Here is a 24,546-nt window from a genome sequence, read left to right as displayed (position 1 = left end):
TTGTGCCATCAAGTCAGAACCAACCCATCACTGACCCCCTGCTGGGTTTTCAGAGGCAGTGAATTGCATGGTAAGAGACTGCCCATCCTTCTCCCAAGGAGTAGCTGGTGGATTCAAACCACGTGCCTCTGGGATTGCAGCACAGCTTCTTATTACTAGTCTACCAGAGCACCCTACTGGTAGTTCACGGTACATTCAATACTGGTCACTACCACAATTCAAAGGCACCTTTCTTCTTCAGCTTTATACATTGTCTAACTTTCACACAGATGTGAGGATTGAAAATGACACAGCTTGAATGAGGCACATGAGTCCTCAAAGTGATATTTTTGCTCTTTAGCACTAATGAGATCCTTTAAAGCAGTAGATCTGCATCATATATTGTTTGACTTCACGATTGTTGCTTTCATTATGGATCCAAGTAAAATGCAATCCTGAAAACTTTCACCTTTTCTGTTTATGAGGGTGCTGACTGACCCAGGTAGGAGGACTTTCTTTTAAAGTTTATGCAGAGGTGGGATCCACATCGAGGATGACAGTCTCTGAGTCCCACCAGGAAGGGCTTCGAGTCTTGGGTGTCACAGCGGCTCCAGAATTCCTAACTTGGAGTCCCTGGTGGATTCATCTACAACTCTTGTAGCTTAAAACAACCTTCCCAAAACAAAACCCTAATGTAGTCTATAAAATTTATAGTAAACTAGAATAGTTAATATTTGAAAAATACTATTATATTAAACAATAAAACTCCTCTCCTGAAATTTGTATAGAAACTAGATGTGTATTTGAGAGGCACTGGTCTCGTGGCTGTAAAGCAGAGGGAAAACCATGCAGACAAAGATCCATGGTGGGATAACCAGTTTCTGGTTTTTAACCAGTTTCTGGTTTTTAACCAGTTTCTGGTTTTTAAAAATTTTATACAAAGAAAGAATTAATATTAGTAGTAAAGTGGAAGTATTATTCACAAGATGTTATTCAGAAACTTTATTCTTATTTGCAATAATTAAAGTCAACTAAACAAGGTATCAGTCAGCATCTAGTGTTTATAGTAAACTTCTTTTGCCTGTAGCTTTACAGACTACACATTTCCCGAGGCTGCTTCATACATTTAAAAAACAATTTTATTCTTGTATTACATTCTGCATTTCATCCCAGAATATCTCCTCTCTTGGGATCTCCTAAGGGTTTTTTAAGGATTTGCATGTTCACACTAGAGTTATCACAAAGATTACTGATAACATTCTCAGAATTCCCTTGTGATTCAACTATTGAACACCCCCTCCACTGATCAGATATCTTTATCTGAAAAAGATACATAGAATGAAAAAGAATATTACATTCTACAGGTAAAAAAAAAAGACCTATCACGTTTTGAATATAAATCCATTAACTATAAAAAGCATCTCTCAAACCTATAAATCTTAAATACTAAAGTTTGATCTAAATTTTCCCTTTAGGATTTCTGGAGTAACTTCACAGTCTGTTTTTCCTCTCCAAGCATTTTGAGTAGATTGCTTAAAAAAATGACACACTGTTTTTCACAAATGACGCACTGTTTTACAGCTTGCCTACAGACTTTAAGAATTCCACAGGGACCCTCCAGAACAGAAGGCCCTCGAGGTGCTCACCTCCCCAGCCTCATCCTGAAGCCAAGGACAGTGGGACTTTGGATTTACTGTTAGAAGTCTTCAGTATTACGAGCTGTGGTTTTTGTGTGTTAGAATTTTAAAAATCATGCGATTAGATAAAAAGGAGGGTGAGAGAGAAGAGGAACTTGGCCAGGCTTCACTTCGGTTCCGCAGAACTGGGATTACAGGACTGGCGAAGCCCAGTCAAAGAAGTCCTGCTTCCCACGCGCTACGAGTAATGCCAGCATTCTAAAGTGCCACCACGAGACACGCAGGGCAGGAGAGCCAGGACAAACAGACTCAGCATCGCCCATCACCCAAGGAGCCTGTCTAAGAGCCCAAAGAGGCAGAGGGTGGAAAAAATACTTGGCTATCCACAAACCTAACCTTGGAAAAAATGTGACATCATACTATGGAAGAGTCATTGACGTTTTACAATTCATTGTATGTATGATGGTTTGGCTGATTCTGCCAAATTTGAAGTTTTATGTTGAAATGGGATTTCACTTCTCTTTATGTATGAAGTCAAAGGGACAGAGTAGCTTGTGCTACAGTTTTTCAAGAGAAAAAAACCCAACAGATTTTATCAAGTTTATATTAAAGTAGAGTATTTAAGAGTTCAGAAAAATAACATGAAGAATAAATTGTCAATGGTCAGTATTCCTAAGAGGTTATGTAGGAACTTGATTTCCTGATGGGCAACAGAAAGTCAATTAAAGGTGGTTGGGTATTTTAATAGTGTGCCAGTGGCAGATTAAAAAATTTATAAATGTAAGCCACGGTATCCTTCAGCCAAGGTGGCGTGGGACAGCCAGCATTTCTTCCACCCCCGCAGTCAGTAAGCATGCGACATCACCAATCCCAACATCACCAGCATGCAGGCTTCCCTTCCGAAGCCAAGGCTTACACTACCTTCAGTGCACTCCACTGCCTCATTGGCTCTTCCTTGTTACAGAGAAAACAAATTTGAATACATTGTAATGCACAGCTTTAAGGTTGGTAGCCAGCAAACAGATAAGACAGACACCACAGAAATATGCTGGCAAACCATCAGGTGAATGCCTTTGCTTGATAGCTTTTTAAAATTTTATTTTCTTATTTTTTGTGTGTGTACCGTCAAATCGGATCAGACTGGTACAGGAGGAGATTGCCCCTCCTTCTCCAGCAGAGCATCTGGTGGATTCAAACCATGCACCCCTGGGATTGCAGTGCAGCTTCTTGCCACTAGGCCACCAGAGCTCCCCTGCTTGATAGTTTTAATATTACCATAAATGTGTTAATTAAATAGACACTCATATAACTTACAAAGGGGACTGCTGATTAGAAATTAAGCTTCCTTTTACATAGTGTTTATGCTTTAAAAGAGGTTTTACTAAAAACCTTTTTCCATGGTGTCCAGGGTTTTTTTAATAGCCCAAGCTTTCTTTAAAATGTACTGCAATTTGAACGGAAGCTTATGAAGCATACTGATTTTTCATTGTCATTGACATTTTGTATGATCCATTAATGACAATATCCACAATGTAAGGTCCTTGTCCTCACTTCCTCCCTGTCATTCTCATTTCCATCAATCCTGCTCTCCTGGCCCTTCCTGCCTTCAGGGCTTTGTCCTGGGCACATTACTAACTAAAGCTTTAAAGAATATTGACAAGTGACTAAAATCATCTAAATACAATGGCTTTTCTTCGAGTTCTTCTTGTTCTTTGTATGCAGCTCTAGATTATGAGTTCAGTACACATTATCTCAAATTTCTATGTAAACAATGTACTTGTGATACTTAAAAGCTTAAAAGCCCAGCTAGCTACGTAGTTAGGGATACAACACAGAATCCTGAATGGTAACTGTTTTCCCCGGACACAGTTCACATGCGATTCCCCTGGTCAGGATTCAGGCTGCTCACCTATCACGACTTCCACCCTCCTGCTGTCCTGTGTGTCTTGATCGTTGTAGACGCGGCACCAGTAGGTTCCCTGATGCTCCAGGTCCACACACGGCACCTACATCAGGATGAGAATGTGCACATATATTTCCTCTTCAACTCTCATTTAAACAGGCTTAGAAGAAATGCTATTTTGTGTAAAACAAAGAGCTGCCGTTGCTGGCTGAAAGGCCATGCCTGTCAGGCGATTCGAATTCGCAGCTCTCTGGGACAAAGGTGAACAGTCTCCTCTGTGATTTACAGCCTGTGAAAACCCCTGGAGGGTCAGCGGTGAGTCAGTTTAGACTTCACGGCAATGACTTTGACTTTTTTTAGACAGTTTCAGACTTTTTCCACTCAGGCTAAAATTACAACAAGCAAGTGCTACAATGATTCTAACAGCGGCACAATATACTTCACATGATAGCCTCAAACGGGCTGCTATTAGCAAAGACAAGTCAATACATTATAAAATGAAAATACTGAAAAACATACCAAAATGCTTGAAAGAATGCTAGTTAAAAAATGTTCATTATAAATTTTAATTGTACCAGAAGATGAAATTCCTACCACGTATAGCTTCTTGGTCTCGTTTGTCAACGGGGCTTCGTTTCGGAACCACTGGTAGTGAGGGATAGGGCTTCCCACAGCCACACAGTGCAGAACCAACGTTTTGCCCACCCTCAGCCTCTGCGACGTAGGTTCAACACAGATGTGCAGTGTGGATTCAGAGACGCCATCAAAGCTACCTTAAATGAAGAAGAAAGCACATTACTGCAAACATAAAACCATTAAAGGTAAGAGTGACTTCTTTCTTTCATGTTTGGTTAGCCCTGTAACACGCTCTGGTCTACACCACAAGAGTTCCTCCTCCATTTAACTGTGAGAAGCCAGATCTGTACTCCAGGGCATCTTTCATTCTTTACAATCTTCAAAGTCAACTCTCAAACTGAATGCCAGGGAATGGCTGCACTCCTGGGAATACTAAGAGATGCTCTGGGTAAAAGGAATCAGTGGGAAACTAGGATTGGGAAACACTGGGTTCCAAGAGGCTGACCTGACTTCGTTAGTCCTGACCTTCTGAGAGCTTTCAGGGTGCTCACGTGTGAGCTGAAGGGGGGGCGAGACAGGCCACGTGGCTGTTATACAAAAGGTTCAGATCTATATGCACCACCACAGAAAAGTGCTCATAACCCTCTATTATATAAAAGCAGCTGAAGACACATACAGCATGATCTCACCTATAAACAGATAGAAGTTCTTTACGTGGAGAGAAACAGTTTGAGGAGATAGAACCACTGTCAGTTAATCTTGCATATGTTTACAGACTGGGTCCAGCATCCACCAGGGCTGGGACTCAATAGTGGCTTTGGGCCAGCTCCTTCTGCACCCACACAGTGCCCACCTTGCTGGGTCCACCTAATGACTTGAGACCTGAATGTCAAGACAGAGCATGAGCAGACCTTTGAGTGACCAAGCTCTCCAGTTTACCAGGTGTGACATGTGTCTCAGAACAACGGACCTTCTGTGCTGTGACTGAGGAAGTCCAAGGCAAATGGGCAGCTGGCATAGCTCCACCTCTCTGCACAGGCTCTTGGAGGAGGTAGAGGAGAGGAAGAAGACCACTCGCTGAGGTGCAGGTCCAGAGGGAAGGGCAGGCAGCTGACAGAAGCCCCTCAGAGGCAGGCTAGGACCACCATGAAGATGGAACCATGGTCTTACAGGGATGGCTGCAGGCAGAGGAACCAGGCTGGAGATACACACACACAGAAAACCAAGAGCAGGCTTGGAGAACAGGGACGAGTCCTCAGAGACAGAGTGCTGGTGGTCAGGCAGCGATGCACTGAGACCTACGTGTGGAGACCTGGCACTCAGGCTAGAAAAGAGAGATCCTGGTGCTCTGCAGGGAGATGCACGGCCAGCAGGAGGAAAAGCCCGCCTTCCTGCTGTCATCAGTCATGGACACGCGGGGCGAAGTCCAGCTCCAGCTCAACTAGGAATCTCGTTCAGAGAGGGCATCGCATAAACGTACTGACTTCAGTCCCTAGTCTTCCTTTACTCACACTGCCTGTCATTCAATCAGAAATGACAAGACTTGTAAAGATGCAAGAAAACGCAACCTGCCATCAGCAGAGGAGACAGACGGTAGGAGAAAAACAGGAGATGGCCCAGAAGAATGCAAAGACATGGCACTGAGAAAAGGCAAGACCTGGCTTGAGAAAAGGATGATTCATAAGGAGAATCCAGGGTGGAGAACAGAGTCAGTGGGTGAGCGCCTGAACAAAGAGTCAGGCCAACGGGTAGGGCGGGAGGCAGTGGCAGGGAGCTGACCGAGGGTTCAACGCCATCCTAGGGTACCTGCACATGGACACACATGGGAGTCCATGAAGAAAGAGAATGAAAAAATACAAACAAATGTCCTGGTTCATGACCGTTTATAGGATGAAGAACATATGGATGACTTGTGTACTACTTTGACAATCCTGACATGATAAAAACATTGAAAGACAATAAAGCATTCTGCATCTGGACATGCAACTGGTCACTTACTTTGAGAGTTTTCGGTCATTTCTGTGATGTCACAGACATCCAGCTGTGACCACTGGCTGAATTCAAAGGTGCAATTATTATTCACGCGACAGACATAGAAGCCTGAATCTCGGACGTGGACTGTACTGAAAATGAGTTCAGGAGAGTTTCCATACGGGATCTATGACAGAGTGAAGAAGAAAGCAATCAACCAAGCAGGAAAATTAGGTTAAACACAGGGCTGTGTGGAATCTGGAGTTTCAGCAAACCTTTCTCCTCCCCCATTGTTCTACCAAGTTCTGAAGTATCTGTTAGTTAAGGAATGACAACATGTTGAGTTATTTAGAAAAGAAGGCTTAGAAAAGCCCTGGTGCTGTTGTGTGCCGTCGAGTATGACTCACAGTGACCCTACTAGGAACAGATCTGAACCCATTTCTGTCCTGTGCCAACCTCACAACCTCTGACACACGTGAGCCCACTGCTGCAGACACTGTGTCAGTCTAACCGATTGAGAGTCTTCCTTTCTCCCACCTTTCCAAGCATGATATCCCTCTCCAAGTGACAGCCTCTCCCTAGAGAAAGCCCTAGTCTTCTCAATCTATTAACCAGCGTTAACCTATCATCCATATAGCCCCTCAAAGCTCACCAACAGGAACATTTCTGAGCATCTGGTTCTGTCATTTCTGTGAAATCACTCATATTTACAGGATTTACGATGGAAATATTTATGAGTTAAGCAAACATTCTCATGATAAATGCCACTGTAGAGTGGTGAGAACTCAGAAAATGAGACCTGGTATTAATTTCCACTCTGACCAAGTGAGCTGTGAGTACATGGAGAAGTCATTTAATGTTGGACCTGTATTTTCTGATCAGCAGAGTCATATGGGCACGGACTTCCATCTGGAGGTCTGGGTGAAGGCCATGGTGAAGAGAAGGCTTGGCCAACCCTGGGCCTCTCTAGCTTTCTCCTGGACCTCACCACCACTGCCTGCCCATCAGTAAGCAGCTCCAATCGACTCTGGTACACTGAGGGGGCCTATCCAGTGCCCCATTCCCCTGCGGAGATCTTCAACAAGCTCCCTGCTTTCTCTCTCCAAACCCCACACAACTGGACCCCACCGTTTAGCTTCACAGCATGAGCACGGCTGGTGACGTGATAATGGACCACAGTTCCGTCTCTCCGTACCTTCCAGGCCCCCAGAGCTCTCTGTACAATGTTTAGTAAAACAACTGTGGAACCAGCTTATCAACAGTTCACTGTTTACGGTTAGTGAAGTCTAACAGAGCTTTTCAAAATGTTCCTGAAAACACACGGAGACGACGTCTCATGAATTTTCCATCACTTGCGTTTCTTATCACACAGGAATTACGATGTTAAACACTTACCTCTTTATTCATTTTGAACCACTGATATTGCACGAAGGGATGGCCAGTCGCCCGGCAACACAGTTTCACAAACTGTCCCGCCAAGACTGCCTTCGACTCTGGGTTTACGATGATCTTTATTCCTGAAAAGTGGGAAAATAGAGCTTCTTAAGAAAAGCCAAGGAAAGGGCTTTCTTTGTTTATATTCCTAAAACAAAGAAGACAGAAAAGTGACCACAACCCAAGTCCTTGGAAATAACCAGCATTACTCTCCAAGAACGAATGAAATAAAGGCTTTCTCCTTAGCATACCTTACATAAGAAGGAAAAGCATTAGCGGAAGGTGACCACATCGCCAGGCCATTCGAAAAGAGGCCCTTTCCCTCTGGGAAGACTACATGCTTTTGATTGTACTCTTAAACTCACAGTTTCCAAGTCTTTCCTATATTGTAAACTAAACTAATAGTCTACTTTTCAACTTTTATTTTTCCCAACTCTAACTAAATATGTGTCGATTACTTCTTGCTTTAAAGACTGAGAAAGGAAAGGCAAAATGTGATTTGGAAACTGCCCTTGGTGAGGAGAAGTCACCCAACCTCCCGTGTCTTAACCACACACAGTTCCTTCCTCCCACACAACGCCGTGTGACGGGGGACCATGGTCAACCCCTCGCCACTCTCATCCAGCGCCCACTACTTGGCGGGGCTGCGCGGAGGCTGGGGAAGGGTAACTGGCATACGACGCCCTGGAGACAATCCCAGGGCATACAGAGGAAAGTTCCTTTTTAAAGAGTGAATACACAGCTTCCTGGCAAACAAGCTTGTTTTCAGATAACATCTGCAGAGAAGTCAGAGGTTACTTGATTTCCTGTGAGCTCAATCTGAGCAGGTACCAAGGGACTGAGGACGATGTTGTCAACAGACACACACACACACACACACACACACACACACACGAGCAGCTGTGTGAGGCCGACCGACAAGAGGTAAAAACCTGCTGCAATTCTGAAGCAGACACAGAAGGAAGCCTCCAGACTAGACAGAAGGATCCAGTATGGGTTCCCCTGAAATGGGTCTCTGTCACAAAGCACTTCAGCATGGATATGGTGAACAGATTTCCCAAGGACAGTGCAGCGACTTTCACGAGTAAATGAATCAAAGAAAGAGTTTCATCAGTTTCCACTTTCTTCAAAGTTTCCAGCTAAAACTCTTCTTCAAAGTTATTCTGGAATTTTCCAAGCTGTCAGTTAGCACAGGTATCTAGGCACCCCACAGGATCCCAGAATACCGTTTTTCTTCCTGATTACTCAACTGGAAGTGTGTCCATGTATGTTCCTCTTACGAACCAATTTAGATTTGCATTTACTACGGCTGTATGCGGCCCCTACATCACACCCTTTAGTCTCTGCCTCGCTCCACTCTCTTGAATTCTGAAGCTGGAAACCATTCTTTCAAGACCTCATTTATCACTTCATTTTCTTGGAACTGACTTCCCATCCATTCCACTCTGGCCTCTCTGTTCACTTCCTGACATTTTCTTTTTGGCAAAAATTGACAAGTTCTTGGCAATAATGAAACAAGTCCCTTATAAATAAGGCACAGTTATCTGAGTACTTTTTAATGTGTAAGGAGAAAAAGAAATCAAAGTCAATTAGTCAAAGAGTCAACTGAGGAAACAGTCCATAACCAAGTAGATAAAATGACCCAGAACTTTCTTGGATGACAGAAATGGCACTGGACACAGGGAGGGAGCCAGCACGTCCAAATCTTATCTTTGTCAATGACTAGGTGTGACTTGGGCCAAATGACACCCTCTGGAAATCTTTCCACACAAATGTTTGCTGCTGAAATTGAAAGTGTTATTAACAGTACTGTTCTGTCTCTTCACAGAACTGAGGATAAAAGGTGACGTCAGGAATGCTATTCAGCTGACCTCTGCTGTTGTCTTAGACAATTAAAAAACAAAGAGAATACTGGTCATAACTAGTTGGCTACAGCAACTAGAAAAAAAAAAGTGAAGTGAAATGAAAAAGGGGGTGGGGAAGGGAAATGGAGACGCTGCCTCCGAAGAGAAACAGCCCATGACTGTGCCACTGTCAGTGGACCATGTACCTGTGGGGCAGTGCTTTCAAAGTGACAGCTAAGGTAAAGCTGTAGTGTCGCACAATCCCAGCTGGGAGAGGCGATGCAGGTCATGAAACCCTCACAGATGATGAGAATCATGTCTCAACACTCTCCACTGCCTAGTTTCTGCTTAAATCATTCCAGGCAAGGACCTTACTCCCTCAGACTGCTGTTTCACGATCTCACTAACTCACTATTACATCTCTACTCATAAACAAATACAGACAACATCTTGAACTGGATGTCTCAGTTTTTCTACACTGCTGAAGATACTGAGATTGACTGCTTTGAGGTCAGGGTCTTTGATGTTTATTAAAGGATGAAGGAAAAGCAAAACCCCCTGAAACCCACCGTCATCGAGCCAGGTGTAACTCACCGTGACCCTCCACTGGGTTTTTGAGGCTGCAAATCTTTAGGGGAGGAAACTGCCTGCCTTTCTCTCCTGAGAAGTCACTGATGGATTTGAACTGTTGGTCCATAGGTCAGCAGCCCAACACCTCATTCCTTAACCCACCCGGGCTCCTTAAATAAAAGAAGAAAAACCCTCAAACTAACACATTGCCATCAAGTCAGAACTAACTACAGCTGGTCCAGTAGGGTTTTCTGGAGGCTATAAATGGCACAGGAGAAGACTGCCTAGCTTTCTCCCTTGAAGCAGCTGGCAGATTTGAACCACCCACCTTTGGGTTGACAGGACTCTTCCCTACTGACTAGGATACAAAAGCTCACAATATAAAATGATAAAGGCCTGAGAATCATTATGGACGTTTGGTTCAGGACAATGTCATTTACCTGCTCTTGCTCTTGTCTACCAAAGTGACAAAGACAGGGAAACGATTTCTCAGTGCAGACCTTAATGTATCAGTGCTCACACAAGGACTCTCGGGGATTTAATAATGATACCATTCAAAAGAGACCAGACGGAGGGGCACACGGTCCAATCCGAGGGCGGTGGAAAGGTCAGTTAAACAGAAAGGAGAAGAGGGTAAACCTCAATCTTACAGAGCATCTGAGAAAGTGAAGGTTCTGCAACCCACAGAGAACAAGAATGTTAGCATGAGCTCACACTCGGCTTAGACGTCAGGCTAAGCAAATTTAATCTGGCCCCCAGTGAATGGCATTAGTCCAACTAGAGATGGGGGGAGCAAATACAGAAGAGAAACGCATCAGTTTCTCCAAAATCAGAGGAACTCTGTATTACACAGCCATGACTGGCCATCATCCCACAACCAGCTGGAATAGAACGTGGCAAAGGAAAACTTTCCTTGTCTAAAGCTTCCCTTTTCTTGCAGTTAGGCTAAGAGGCCAGCTCAGAGCTCAACTGCTGGACAGAACTCAGCCACCCACACTAGACTTCTCTCCTCAGAAGAACCAGAGAAAGGCCAGCAGACACCTGTGGCGTACCAGCTCGAGTCCGCCCTGAAACCACGGCCACAGAGAAACAGAACCAATGCTACAGAAAAGACGGACAAAAACTGGTCGTTTTTCACTGCACGTGAATGCTCTGTCTACACTATGCTACAGTCTATTAAATACATAACAGCATGAAAAGGTGTGAAATATGGAGAATTACCAAAATGTGACAGACAGACATAGAGTGAGTGCACAGTCAGCAAAATGGTGTCAACAGACACGTTCCATGCAACTAGCCACAAACCATTAATTTGTAAAAACACACAATATCTACAAAGGCAATAAAAGGAGGTTCTCAGGGCAAAACACAAGAGCAGAAACTTTCCAAAGGAAGGTCAGTTGTATGTTTTGAGTGAATTTCAACTCATACTGATCCCACACAATAGGGGGCTACTCCAAGGGGTTTCCTTGATTGCAGTCTGTAAGAAAACCCTAAGGGGCAGTGGATCACCAGCCGCCTGGTGGGATTAACTGCCAACCTTTCCGTGAGCCAAGCGCTTATCTGCTGTGTCACCAAGGTGCCCAAAGGAATGTCTATTAGAATGGCACATGATCAGTGGTTGTCTGGTAAAAACAACAAAAATAAAAACACATTTTTTTTAAAATTTCAGATAAATCTGTGAACTTTGTTCTGATGCAACATCTTCTCCAAGTTTTTTGTATGATACCTCACATTTGGGGTACTCTGAAGATTTCTTGTAACTTCATTTCATTCCTAACTAATCCCTGTATTTCTTGTAAATGACAGTCCCATTTAAAAGCTTGATTAGATTCAAGTAAAATTGCCGGGGAGCAAATGAGGCTCCACACACTTGCCTGTTCCCCAAAACTCTGCACCATCTGCCTGGCTAGGTGAGCTCCTCCCCCCAGTTCCCTCTCCACGAGCCTCTGGAGGGGACCCCTGCGCGAGACACCTACCTGGGGGGCTGAGGAGCTGGAGGGCCTCTGTGTGCTCCATGGCCTGCAGGAAGTCACTCAGCTCGGCCACCGTGCAGCCCTTGTCGGCCAGCAGCTTCAGCAGACACAGGCTCGGGCTCCCTTCTGGCTCCAGCACCTTGAGAGAACACTGCTCCAGGTCCAGGCCGCTGTAAACACCACAGTGAACTCAGGTCAATGTTCCGTCTATTGCAGTGCGCTGGCCCTGGGCCTGACTACAGGGAACAGACCCCAAGCTGCTGGGAGAGGTGAAATCTCTTCACTGTCCCTTCCTCCCCATGGTGTCATCACAGGGACTCCTTTAGAGATGGATACCTCTCATCCCCACCCAATCACTCTACCATACTGCCCCAAGCCCTGTAGGTAATTTAATTTCTTGTGTAGCTTTACATCCTTTTCCTTCTTTCTCCATTGCATAATTACACTTTTTGGGGAAAAAACATATGTGTTTAAAGTGCTCATGAAAATGGATATTAAGAGTAGTGGTGGACATAGACAAGCTCTTTCTCTACCTAGATTTATATCTACACACACACACACACACACACACACACACACACTCTCACACACAAATACACACAAAGAACATATGCTCCAAGTGAACTTCCCTGCACTTGACATGAATACAGAACACCCCAGAAAGGTTGATGACACCTGCTCACTGTGCCCTGGCCAGGAACTGCCAGAAGTGGGACTCCAAATTTTCTCAGAAGCCATTATTCTAGAAGGTGTTCTTTCTGTTAGTTGTCCCATACAGTAATTCCTTTAATTTTAAAGAAAAAAGGCAATGTACACACAGTTTTCATCTTGACTTTTTCATTTAATGAATCTTGGAAGTACTTCTCCAAGACAGAAGGCTTACTTGGTCTGTTGTTTGTTATGTACCGTCGAGTCGCCTGCGACTCATAGCGACCCTATGTACAACAGCCCTAAACTCCGCTCTGTCCTGTGCCAGTCGCACTGTCTCTGACACTCCCATCCCAATTATCCCAGTCACTGAATCAATCCACCTCATAGAGGGCCTTCCTCTCCAGCGCCGTCCCTCCACCCTCCCAAGCATGATGTCCCTCTCTAAGGACCGGTCTCTCCTCACAACATGTCCAAAGTAAGTTAGACGGAGCCTCAGAATCCTTGCCTCCAAGGAGCCACCCAGTTTAACCCTCTCCAGGACAAATCTGTTTGTTTTCCTAGCAGTCCATGGTATTCTCAATACTCTTCTCCAGCACCACAGCTCAAAGGCATCAATTCTCCTTCTATCCTCCTTGGTCATTGTCCAACTCTCTGATGCATAACAGGTGATTGCGAAGACCATGGCCTGTATCAGATGCACCTTAGTCTCCAGAGAGACACCACTGCTCTTCAGCACTTTGGAGAGGTCCCTAACAGCAGACTTTCCCATGGCAATGCGCCTTTTAATTTCCTGGCTGCTGGTGCCAAGACTGTTGACTATGGAGCCAAGCAAACTAAAGCTGTGTACAATCTCAATCTCTTCACCATCCATCCTGATGCTGCCAATTGGTCCAGTGGTGAGAATCTTTGTCTTCTTGACATTGAGCCTCAATCCATATTGTAGGCTGCAGTCCTTGACACTCTGCAGCAGGTGCTTCAGGTCCTCCTCAGTTTCAGCAAGCAGGGTTGTGTCATCCGCATACCGCAGATTGTTGATAAATCATCCACCAATCCTGACCCCACATTTCTCCTCATAGAGCCCAGCCTCCCGGATAATCTGTTCTGCATATAGGTTGAAAAGGTATGGAGATAGGATGCATCCCTGGCGTACGCCCTTCCCAATTTTGAACCATGCAGTGTTCCCTTGCTCTGTTCTGACGACTGCCTCCTGGTCCAAGTATAAGTTTCGCATTAGAACGATCAAGTGTTCTGGGATTCCCATTCTTCTCAGAGTCAGCCACAGTTTGTTATGATCCACACAGTCAAATGCCTTTGCATAGTCAATGAAACACAGATAGACATTCCTCTGGTATTCCCTGCTTTCAGCCAAGATCCATCTAACATCAGCTATAATATCTCTAGTACCACGACCCCTTCTGAAACCAGCCTGGACTTCTGGTAGTTCTCTGTTGATGTGCTGTTCCAGTCGTTACTTGGTCTAGTTAAAAAAAAAATCCTATAAAACCAGCCCAGCCCCTCGTAAGACCGTTCTGCCTCTGACCCCTCGTGGCTCCGCAGCGCAGAGAGAACTGCTCCACAGGGCTCTTGAGGCCACAGCCTTAATGGAAGTAGATACTTCTTGGTTCTGCTGCGGGGCAGCTGGTGGGTGTGAGCAGCTGACTTCTTCATTGGCGTGGTGTGCTCCAGCCACACACCACACCCCACAGCTGTGCAGCATCTGACACTGCGGTATGACATGGGGACCTCCACACTGATGACACCAGGCTGGGCTCCTTTAGTTACGAACTATGCTCTAAAGGATAACCTTGAACATGCCACTTCCTATGTGGGCAAGTTCATCTGTAAGAAGAAATTCTGGGAGCGGGCCTGCTGGGTCCAGGAGCGCGAGCACCTGCAATTTTGATAAAGTTGCCGTGTGCCGTCAAATCAGACAGTGACTCATAGCAGTGGAAGGGATCGCCCACCTTTCCCCGTGGAGCAGCTGGTGGATCCTGCCTGCCTGCCTGTGGGCCAGCACACCTTCTTACCACCACGCGCTCTCCTGTCATCGTGGTAGATCTCTCAAAGGCACAGGACTGTTGGTCTCCCCTCAGCCCGACCAGCAGAACGTGTTGATGTCTTTTTGGGTTTTACCAGTTGGCTAAGGGAACACGGCATCAGGAGAGCTGTACCTTGCCTTTCTCTTCAAACGAGTCAGTCAAGGAGCTCATCCTTTCTTAGTTTTAGAACCAGTGGCAAGAAAGTGCACTGCAATCCTGAAAGTGTGTGGTTCGAATCCACGAGCTGCACTGTGGGAGAATGATGGCAGTCTCCTCCTGTGCGATTAACTGCCTCTGAAAACCTTCCGGAAGGTCAGCTATGGGTTGGATCCAACTCCCTGGGTACACACCACCACCACAACCTGTTAGATATTTTCACTATTTCTACACGATCTTTTGTTATTTCTTAATGAGCCTCTTTAGTTATTAGGTAAATTTAGACCCTTGTCTAGGATTTGAATTAAAAATATATTCTGGTTCACACACCTTTTCTTTCACTTGCTTTCGTGTAAGTGGGGATGGGCCTGGGTGCGTATGTGCATAAACACTTTTATTTTTTTCCCTGAAAATTTTGATTTATTTTTTCTTTTTCAGCACGTGAGTTAACATACTCTCTAGCGGATGCCGACTTCCATGGCCATCATCCTAAGGTTTTTATTTTTATGCTACTTATTAATCTTCTTCTATAATTTAGAAAGGCTTTTATCAATGAAATCTACTTTTTCCCTAGAACAGTCTTAATTTTGAAAAATATAAAATGCCTTTGATTCATTTGATGACTGACAGATCGAGGTAGAGGGTGGCTAGATAGTTACCCATTGTGGTCTTCCTCCTGGGCCTAGAGGAAGACTACGGTGCACACCCGCCCTGGGGTTACAGGGAGCTTAGAACTCCTTTTTTTTTTTTTAGGTTTTTCACGCTATTTCCCCCTATTCATATTTACTACATTCTTTGTAATGAACTTTGAGCATGAAAAAAAGTAAAGGATAAAGGAAATGAAATCAACCTGCTGACATTTTCTGCAGAGATTACTCAAACATTAAAAATTTAGGGAAATTTATACAATCCAAAATTTCCAAGGGTTCCTAGCAACAACAAGCCTGTCTTCCTACTCGTTCAGTTTCCTTTGTGCCTGTCCAGGGCTCCCAGAACTTGTTCATCTGGCATCTTATTTGCCTCCTAGTGAGTGAGCTCGAACTTCACAAACAAAAAAATTTTACCTGTTTCTCCCCATCTCCAAGCACTCATTTACTTGAGCTAAAACCTATATAAGCCTAATTCATTGCTTTTCTTCAAACCCATCACTTCAGCCTGTCCTGTAAGTATGCAGCCAAACCATGTCCTGGGTCTGCCCATGCTGCCCATCTCCAAACTACCCACCGCTGCCCACTGCCACCTCGTCGGTTCCGACTCAAAGAGTGGCTTTGCCCTGCAGGCTCCCAAGGCTGTAATCTTTCCAGAAGCCAACTGTCAGCTCTTTCTCCATGGAGTGGCTGGTGGGTGTGAGCCACGTCTTTTGGTTCAGTCAAGTGCTTTAACCACCACACCACCAGGGCTCCTCCCACAATGTCCAAGACCCCGTAATTTCCCCCAGATGCATAGGGGAGACGAGCTCTAACTGGTCTTCCTGCTCCCAGGTCTGTGTGCTACTCTAAGCCATTCCCATCAGTTCTTGTTCTACTTTCCAAGGCCAAGTTAGAATCCCTTCAAGGGATAGACACTCGTTAAAGTTATAACGTATTATAGTACTAATGGTCTGAACACTGGGGTTAGGCTGCGCGCCGTCCTGCCGTCTGGCCCTGTAACTCATCAGACGCACCGCACAGGGACCGGTCGTCTCACTCCTGTTCGCCCTGTCTGGCTCTAGCATCGCCCCTATGAAGAAAGTGGTTCAGCAGCTTTGGCTTGAAGCTGGGCTCAACCGTGTGAAGGTTTCGGAGGCAACTGTAGATTGCAAACAACTCTGTCTGCAGAACCCTCAACGTGACCCCCTGCTGACTGGCGTCTAAGTCCCAGTCTAAAGCACAAATCCCTTTAGACCCCAGAAGTCTGCTCATTTTTTTGTAAAATGAATCTTTCAAAGGTTTCCTAAACCAATCTTATGAACCAGTAAATATTTAAAGGTGAGTTAACAGGAAGCCTGTATAAAAGCGTATTCCTACAACACATGCACCTACTATACAGATTTCCATGCTTGTCAGTTATTAACATCTACCTCTCTGAATTTTCTCTTTGTGAGTTTCTCTTTCACAAGGCTAGTAATTATTTTATATACATTGGTAGCCACATTAAGTAAAATTGTTTGTTGCTGCTGTTACCATCAAGTCACAGCCAGCCCATAGCTGACTCTCCGCCAGGTTTTCAGAGGCAGTAAATCGCACGGGAGGAGACTGCCCAGCCTCCTCCTGCAGAGCAGCTGGTGGACTTGAACCATGTACCTTTGAGACTGCTGTGCAGCTTCTTTCCACTAGGTCACCAGAGCTCCCTTATAGTAAAATACTTGGTATTAAAAAACCCAGCGACCCCAAAACCCCAATCAAAAACACACTGGGGATAGCACAACGAACACAATGGCAAGTGAAAGATCCTGCTTAGATACTGGAATAATCCAGCAGAACGACAACAGCGGTGTGGACCAGTGTGACAGCAGTGGAGGGCTGTAATTCAGTCATATACCCATTCTCTGTTATAGTACAGGGAACGCTGGGGGCCAAGTGGTAAGACGCTGCATTGCCAACTCATACACAGGCAATTCAAGTCCATTAATTGCTTCTTATAAGAAAGATGCACAATACAATTCCATGTGCTTCACTGCTGGAGGGTTGGCTATGAGTTGGTAACTGTACTCAACAACACATACAACATTTAAGAATCCCTAAGGCAACATGCCTGGCTGTGTGGACATCCGACTCAGAGATGTCTTAGAAGAAAGGCCCAGTAATCCATTTCCAAAAAACCCAACTACTGAAAACACCATGGAGTTCCACCCTCACACACACTGGCTACTCCACAAATAGGAGTTGACCAGATGGCACTGTATCTATGCTATGTATTCTAGATCTATAGTGATGGTCCAGTGCACAGGATTGACTGGAGATAAATGTATCTTACGTGTATCAAAGAGGGGCCACTGAAGGATGTAGTTGCTATTTACCAAGATTCACAAAACTTCATGAGCAGAGACAAGACAGACATTTCTGGAGGTAGGCGGATGCCTTCATCATTCACTGAAAACTATTAGTCATCTAGTGAAACGCTGTCTGCATATAAGAATCGGGGAAGTCAGAGAGAGATCTAGGCTGGAATACCAGCGAGCATCATCATGCCAAACCCACAAGGAAGCCATTAACATGCCCGGTGCCATCAAGGCAAGGGGCCTCAGATTCAGAGACTGAAGAGGTGGGAGGAGAGCTGTTGTTGAAAGCATCATGTTTTCATTCCTCCAGCAGTTACAGGCCCTGTGAGGGCAGGGATTCTGCAGCTGGAAGCACACTTTCCACGCGGCAGGTGTGCGGTGACAGACCACGCTTCCTTGGTCTGCGTTCCACAGCCCCGTTTTTAAGCTCCTTGCTTACTGTGACAGCAGGAGAGGCTGCTGGAGGGCTCTGTCATCCGTCCTGGGCACTCGGATGTACCAGGCACCATGGAACAGGCTAAGCCAGACGCTGAGGACCGGTGGCTCCCATCCCCACAGACGGGAAAGAGAACTCAACCACACTCCAGCCTGGAACGGAACTGGGCTGAGCGTGTGGTCATGGCAGATGGTGTACAGATGGGGGAACGGAGCTACGGAGAAGGATTTACTGAGTCATCAAGAACCATCATCTGAAGATACTTAAAGCTCCTCCCAATCCCTAGTGAACAGCTCTGAAAGGACTTGTTTTTATGGCAAAATTTTTTTAAAGTAAATTCTTATATGGCTTGAGGAAAGAATCAGAATTTTTTTTTTAAAAAGGAGGGAGCTCTGGTGGCCTAGTGGCAAGAAGCTGCATTGCAATCCCAGGGGTGAGTGGTTCAACTCCACCAGAGGCTCTGCTGGAGAAGGAGGGGCAATCTCCTCCTGGACCAGTCAGATTTCATTTGATGGTACACACAAAATAATAAAATTCAATAATTTTTTTTTTTAAAAAAGAAAAAAGTAGAAAGGAGGAGAAGAGAAGACGAAACAGACGAGGCAACCTTCGGAAATTTCTGGCCTGTGGATTAAGAACCACTGATAGAAGACAGGTGACACTTCCTGCGATGTGTCACCCACAGTGTCTAAGGAGGACCTCTGTGGCCCTGGCATCCTTCTTCCAGGGCTGACAGGTTACTTCACACCAGTCCTCAGATCCTGAATCTTCTGACTCCAACAGGCCTATGAGCTAAATGTTCCCATCATCAGACCCTTAAAAGTTCAAACGTTTGGGAATGTATGGGCCTAATGCTATTCTGGATTTACTTTACTCAGCCAAAAGTTGAGTGATGTGTTTTTCCTAGAATAATAACAACAATAAACACTGTCTGCTCAACTTTTGAATTTATCACCTACTTGCTTCACTTATTTTTACAGACATTGTCCAAAACCATCATCAGACTTTGCCTTAAAACTCAATTTCTCTGACACTCAGGTTGTTGTGAGGATTAAAGTAAACAAGGTGTGTAAACAGTACACTGCTGGTACAAAAGAAATGAAAACCAAGCCCAGTATTGTCAAGCTGATTCTATTCCAAGGCCCTCAATCTTAATGGGAGCAGATTGTTTCTCTTTCTGCCCCAGATGAGCTGGTGGATTCAAACTACTGACCTTTTGGTTAACAGCCCAATTATGAAACTATGCCACATGGGCTCCATTGTGCAAACTGAGTGCTCAATAAACGATGAAAAAAACCCAACAACCATTTTTTATCATACAACTTCAATAACCTTTAAGATGTTATTTGTGAACATCCCAGAATAATACCTTGTGAATAGCAGCTAAATATTTATCATCATTCTATCTTCTGGAACTTTTACCAAATAATAGGCAAGCAACAGGTGTAATTTTAAACAGACAACTCCTATCTAGATTCCATAGGCAGCTATTGAGAGTTAAGGCAGGTTCTATCTGTAACTAACAGAATTCGTGAGATGGTGCCTGCTTGTAAGGTTTACAAAGATGTGTACAAAATAACAATGTTGTTATGTATCATCAAGTATGACTTCTATCAACTCTATGAAACAGCAGACCTGGGCCGTGAATGACCCTGTCCAATCCTCGCCATCTCAGAGGTACCAAGCCTACTGCTGTAGCCACGGGGTCAATCCATCTGGCTGGGGGGTCTTCCTCTCGTTCGCTGACCTTCTTCCTGTCCTAGCATGAAGTCCCTCTCCAAGGAATACCCCTTTGAGCACCATGCCCAAAGTATGTGAGAGGAAGTCTCACCACCCTTGCCTCTGAGGACTCTGGCTGCATTCTCTCCATGACCTCTGTTTGTTCTTTTAGCAGTCCACGGGATGGGTATTCAGTGCTCCTCTCCAACATCCTAACTCAAAGGCATCAATTCTTCTTCTATCATCCTTACTCAGTGTCCAGCTCTCAGACACATAGCAAGTGAAGGAAAAGAGCACAGCCTGCATCAGGCACACCTTAGTCTTCAAAGTTACATCACTGTTCCTTCTTCCTCTGGAGGCTCTTAACAGCAGATACAATACATCCTCTGATTTCCTGACTGCTGGTGCCAAGGGTTGATTGTGGATCCAAGTAATACAAGACGATGTTTTGGCATAGGAAAAATTGAAAAAGCTGTTAAGGGGTAAAAAAATTCCTCATCCTCACGTCGATTCTGATTCACAGCTACCCTGGATGGCAGGGCAGGATTGCCCTGAAGGCCATAAATCTACAGGGAATTAGACTATGACGTCTTTCTCCCACAGAGTGGCTGGTGGGTTTCAACTGCAGACTCTCTTAATTCATGTTGCGAGATGATTCCAGGGCTCCTTAAGGAGTTCAACCCACCAAAACCATGGTCTATGGGGTAGAGTCCTGGTGACCTCCACTGAACTCTCCAGGCTTAAGAGGAGACTCCCATTCTGCTCAGTGACTGCTGGGCTTGAACTGTTACCTTTCTGGTTAGCAGCCAACAGACAGCAACTCTTTATGCCACCAGTTATTATGGAGTCACTGCCGGTGGACTCAGACTCACGGCTGACCCTCCACTGGGTTTGAGGCAGTAAATCACACAGGAGGAGACTGCCCATCCTTCTCCTACAGGGCTGCTAGTGGATTTGAATTGCCAGGGATACATGGACTTTGGTTAGCACAACTCCCTACAGACTACACTCTTAGAACTTAAAAAAGAGAGCAAGATCAGAACAAGAGCACAGAGCAGTTCTCAAAATATGCGCCTCACTGGGACTCCTTTGAGGGGCTTGACTGCAAGCTCAAAATGACTTTTCATGATACTCTCAAAAAACTCCACCTCATTTCTGTCGAATAGGAACCAACTCCCAGCTGACCCTCCAGTGAGTTTTCCGAGGAAATAAATCACAGGGGAAGAGTGTATCCATCTTTCTTTTGCAGAGCAGTTGGTGGACTCGAACTGTCTGCCTTTAGGGTAGCAGAGCAACTCCTTACCCACTAGGCTACCAGGTAGCCTTTTCATTCACTCTTTCAGGTGTGTTCGCTGGTGTTTCCAGAGGTACCTGACCTGAAGTATTGCAAGAAACCAAGGACAGAACGAATCAACGGTCTGTGGTGATTGGAACATCGATCAGAATTTCAAAATGTCAAATCAATCCATTCTTTTAATTCTTTCGGTTTTGCTGTAGAACAACTTGAATTCACAAACACACATACATAAAATGTTATTCCTGTTAATATATAGGGCAATTATGATTGGCAAAAGTTTTCAAATGTCTTCCTTCCTATTTCTAATATGGTAAATATCTACCCATGCTACATGTAACACATGTTTAAGGACACACATCAGAACCTTTGGGGAATCTTAACAATGATCTTAATAATACTTAAGAGAGCAAAGAGATCCTGGCAACACAAAGTTCAAGAACCCTTAGGGCAGTGGTCTGGAGCTTTTTAATAAATTTACTGATGATGTTAATGTTCACGGTGAAGTCAAGAAGTGGACACTTGGGAACTGGGTTTGCTGGGGAAGATGATGAACTCAGTATCAGTTTTCGCAGTACCGTCCTCTCCGTCCCTAGAACTCACGGGTCCTTATCCCTCAAATCCTGTCTGCACGGCGGCTCCGCCTGCACGTTCCCCGATCTCCCCACGTATCGGATCAAGGGGCGCAGGGCAGGAGAAGGGAGGGGACATCTCCGCGCCGGGGTTCCCCCTCCACCCTCGGCTGGTCCACCAGGGCCGCGTCGCCCTCCAGGTGACCACTGATGGCCTCCTCCCTTCTACGACAGCTCAGGGGCCCCCGATGCCCCTCCAGCCCCACCGTGCGCTCCCTTCACCCGCGGTGACCCCGCGCCCACGTGACGCCGACCCCGCCCTCCCTGCGCTCCAGCCTCACCTGAGCCGGAGGCGCCCCCGACTCCCCGCCACCTCGGCCAGTCTCCTCCAGCCGCGGCCCTCGGGCGCCCGGTCCAAGCTCTCGCCGAGCCTCCGCAGCAGCGGCTCCCGCAGGCGGCTCAGGGCGGCCGGGGTGGGTGGCGGCGGCCCCGCTGGCACGGCTGGGGGCGGCTGCGAGGTCGAGAGCGCCGGGGCCTGCAGCGGCTCCCCCCACAGCGACATGTCCTGCGCTGGGGCCCCGTGCCGGCCGGGCCGCGGCTTCGGCGCACCTTCCGCTGTCCCCGTCGCCCAGCCCGGGGTCACGGAGGCAGGGGCGGAAGGACCGATCGGGCGGGCGCACCGCGCGCCGAAGAGGAAGCTCCGCTCCCCGCCCCGCCGAGACAGGTTTGCCGGGAGCCGGGCGGCCGGCCGCGCCGGGAGCGCCGAGGGGCGGGGCCTGCGCGGGGGCGGGACCGCACGGGGATTGGGCGGGTCGTGACAGAGGCGGGGCCTGAAAGGGGAAATGGGCGGTGCCGAAGCTCCCAGGGTTAACGGAGCTCTGGACAATGAATTAAAATAACTGAAGAATTGATGCCTTTGAACAGTGGTGTTGGAGAAGAGAACGGAATGTCTATCCATCCTATGGACTTCCAAAAGTACTAATAGATATGTCTTTCAAATTTGATGAAGCTTCATCTCACATACGTTTGGCATGTTGCTAAGAAAGGTTATTCCTTGGAGAGGGACATGGTTGGGAAGGTGGAGGGACATGGAAAGAGAGGAAGAACCACAACCTGGTCGATTGACTCAGTGACTACAGCAGTGAGCTTGATTGTGTCACAGATTGTGAAGATGGCTCAGGATAGGACAGGGTTCCGATCTGTTGTTTATTGGGTCGTAACAGCTTTGCAGGCACCATCTGCAGGGGAGCCCGGCGGGCCATGCCAGACATGTCAAGGGGCGGGGCCTGGTGAGTGGCCGCGTCTGCTCGGTCAGTGGGCGGGGCCAGAGCCCTCGGCGGAGATAACTGGGCCCCTGGCGTTGCGGTCTGTTCGGGGGAGACCCTTGGGCCGCGGGGAGCGTGCCGCGGGCGGGGCCTGGGCGGGGCCGGCGCGCGCAGAAGGGGAAGCCCCGCTCCCGGCTCTCGGCTCTGCGTAGACAGGTTTGCGTCCGCAAGGCGCGCTCCGAGGGATGGGGCATGGGGGCGGGGCTAGGCAGGTCCAGGGCGGGGCCAGGCAGGCCTGGGGGCGGAGCGTCTGCTACCGTGCGTGCGTGCGTGCGTGCGTGCGGTGCCTCCGCGGCCTCCTGTCCGGTCCTCGCGTCCCCGGGGGCGCGCGCTTCAAGCCCAGGAGGCGGAGCTCCGCTTGCACAGGAAGGTCGGGCGGGTGCTGCTGGAGGAGGAAGCGGCGGAGGCTCTATGCCCCGGTGGTTACACGATGGCGAGGAAGCCTGTGGCCTCGGGGCTTCCCGGGACCGTGGGAGGAGCACGGCTTCATGCCGAGAAGCTCGCTCCTCGTCGGGGAGCATGCGGCTCTCCGTCCACGGTCCGGCTGCTGCCCCGGGCTGCTCGCGGGCGCCCAGCGCCGCCTCCAGCGCCCGCTCCCTGGCTGGCTGGACTGTGGCATTGCTAAGAACTACTGCTGGACATCCCAGTCCACTTGGGAGAAGGCAGAACTCAGTGTCTATATATGCTGTACAACAGGGTAATGATGTGTTGGAACCTAATGACTGTTGTCAGCACAAGATCGCCAGGTTTCCCTGGTGTAGGTTACATCCAGCTGTTACTAGGTAACAGGGAGCTGGCTCTGGGTCATCGTGACCCCACATACACCAGAAGGAAACCTGCCCCGTGCTGCTCTATCCTCAGTCTCTCCTGTGCTGAAGTCTGCAGAGTTCATCATCAAAGCAGGTCATGCCTCTTCAGTACACGGAGGGGTGAATGTGGACCCCACCTGAGCGCTCGCTCTCCCAATCTTAGCAATATCCAAGTCTGTTATCCATGGAAAGCAAAGGTACTTTTGGGACTTAAGTGGGACCAAGCAGGAAGCCCCTTAATACAGGGCCTTCCCGGTCAGCCTCTGGTGCATAGGCTTTTTCATTACTAGGACACCGCAGTTTCTCTGTAGCAAAAATTTGGTCCCCAAATTTTATCTTCCTGTTGACCCAGCATTTCTTCCCTCTCTGACCTCCACAGGACTTTACCTTTTGCAATCACTCAACACTCACTCCCTTGCAAGGTTAAAGTTCAGAATACAGTATGTAACCTTGGGAAGTTTGGACTCCAGGTTTATGACTTGCAATAAGTTACCTATTTACCTGCCTCATATGTTAAAATGGACCTGAAGGTGCTTAGTGTTGTTGCCAGGATTTATGCAGTTGATGCAGTAAAGCACTCAGCTCCCTGCCTGGCACAGAAATGCCTGGATTTGTATTTACATAACAGATTCAAAGATTCCTTTCAGACTCAGCTTCTGGGCAAACCCTTCCCAG

The 24,546-nt window shown here is 46.8% G+C and overlaps 1 protein-coding gene across 1 annotated transcript in view; it reads right to left on the bottom strand.

Annotated features, from left to right (window-relative positions):
- MALT1 (mucosa associated lymphoid tissue lymphoma translocation gene 1) overlaps positions 1-22,299 on the bottom strand; it is a 43,048-nt gene extending 20,749 nt beyond the window's left edge. The window contains exons 1-7 of the mRNA XM_006891747.1: positions 22,079-22,299; positions 11,894-12,060; positions 7,462-7,583; positions 6,094-6,253; positions 4,114-4,292; positions 3,526-3,622; positions 2,538-2,570 (exon numbers count right to left, since the gene is read on the bottom strand). Coding sequence (XP_006891809.1) covers positions 2,538-2,570; positions 3,526-3,622; positions 4,114-4,292; positions 6,094-6,253; positions 7,462-7,583; positions 11,894-12,060; positions 22,079-22,299 — 979 coding nt within the window. The remainder of the gene's footprint in view (positions 1-2,537; positions 2,571-3,525; positions 3,623-4,113; positions 4,293-6,093; positions 6,254-7,461; positions 7,584-11,893; positions 12,061-22,078) is intronic.
- Between the last annotated feature and the right edge of the window lie 2,247 nt (positions 22,300-24,546).

This window comes from Elephantulus edwardii, unplaced genomic scaffold (genome assembly GCF_000299155.1).
Source record: "Elephantulus edwardii isolate Elephantulus edwardi_28Jun2011 unplaced genomic scaffold, EleEdw1.0 scaffold00103, whole genome shotgun sequence".
In the NCBI taxonomy this organism is placed as follows: domain Eukaryota; kingdom Metazoa; phylum Chordata; class Mammalia; order Macroscelidea; family Macroscelididae; genus Elephantulus; species Elephantulus edwardii.
This window is presented reverse-complemented; position numbering and strand designations above follow the sequence as displayed.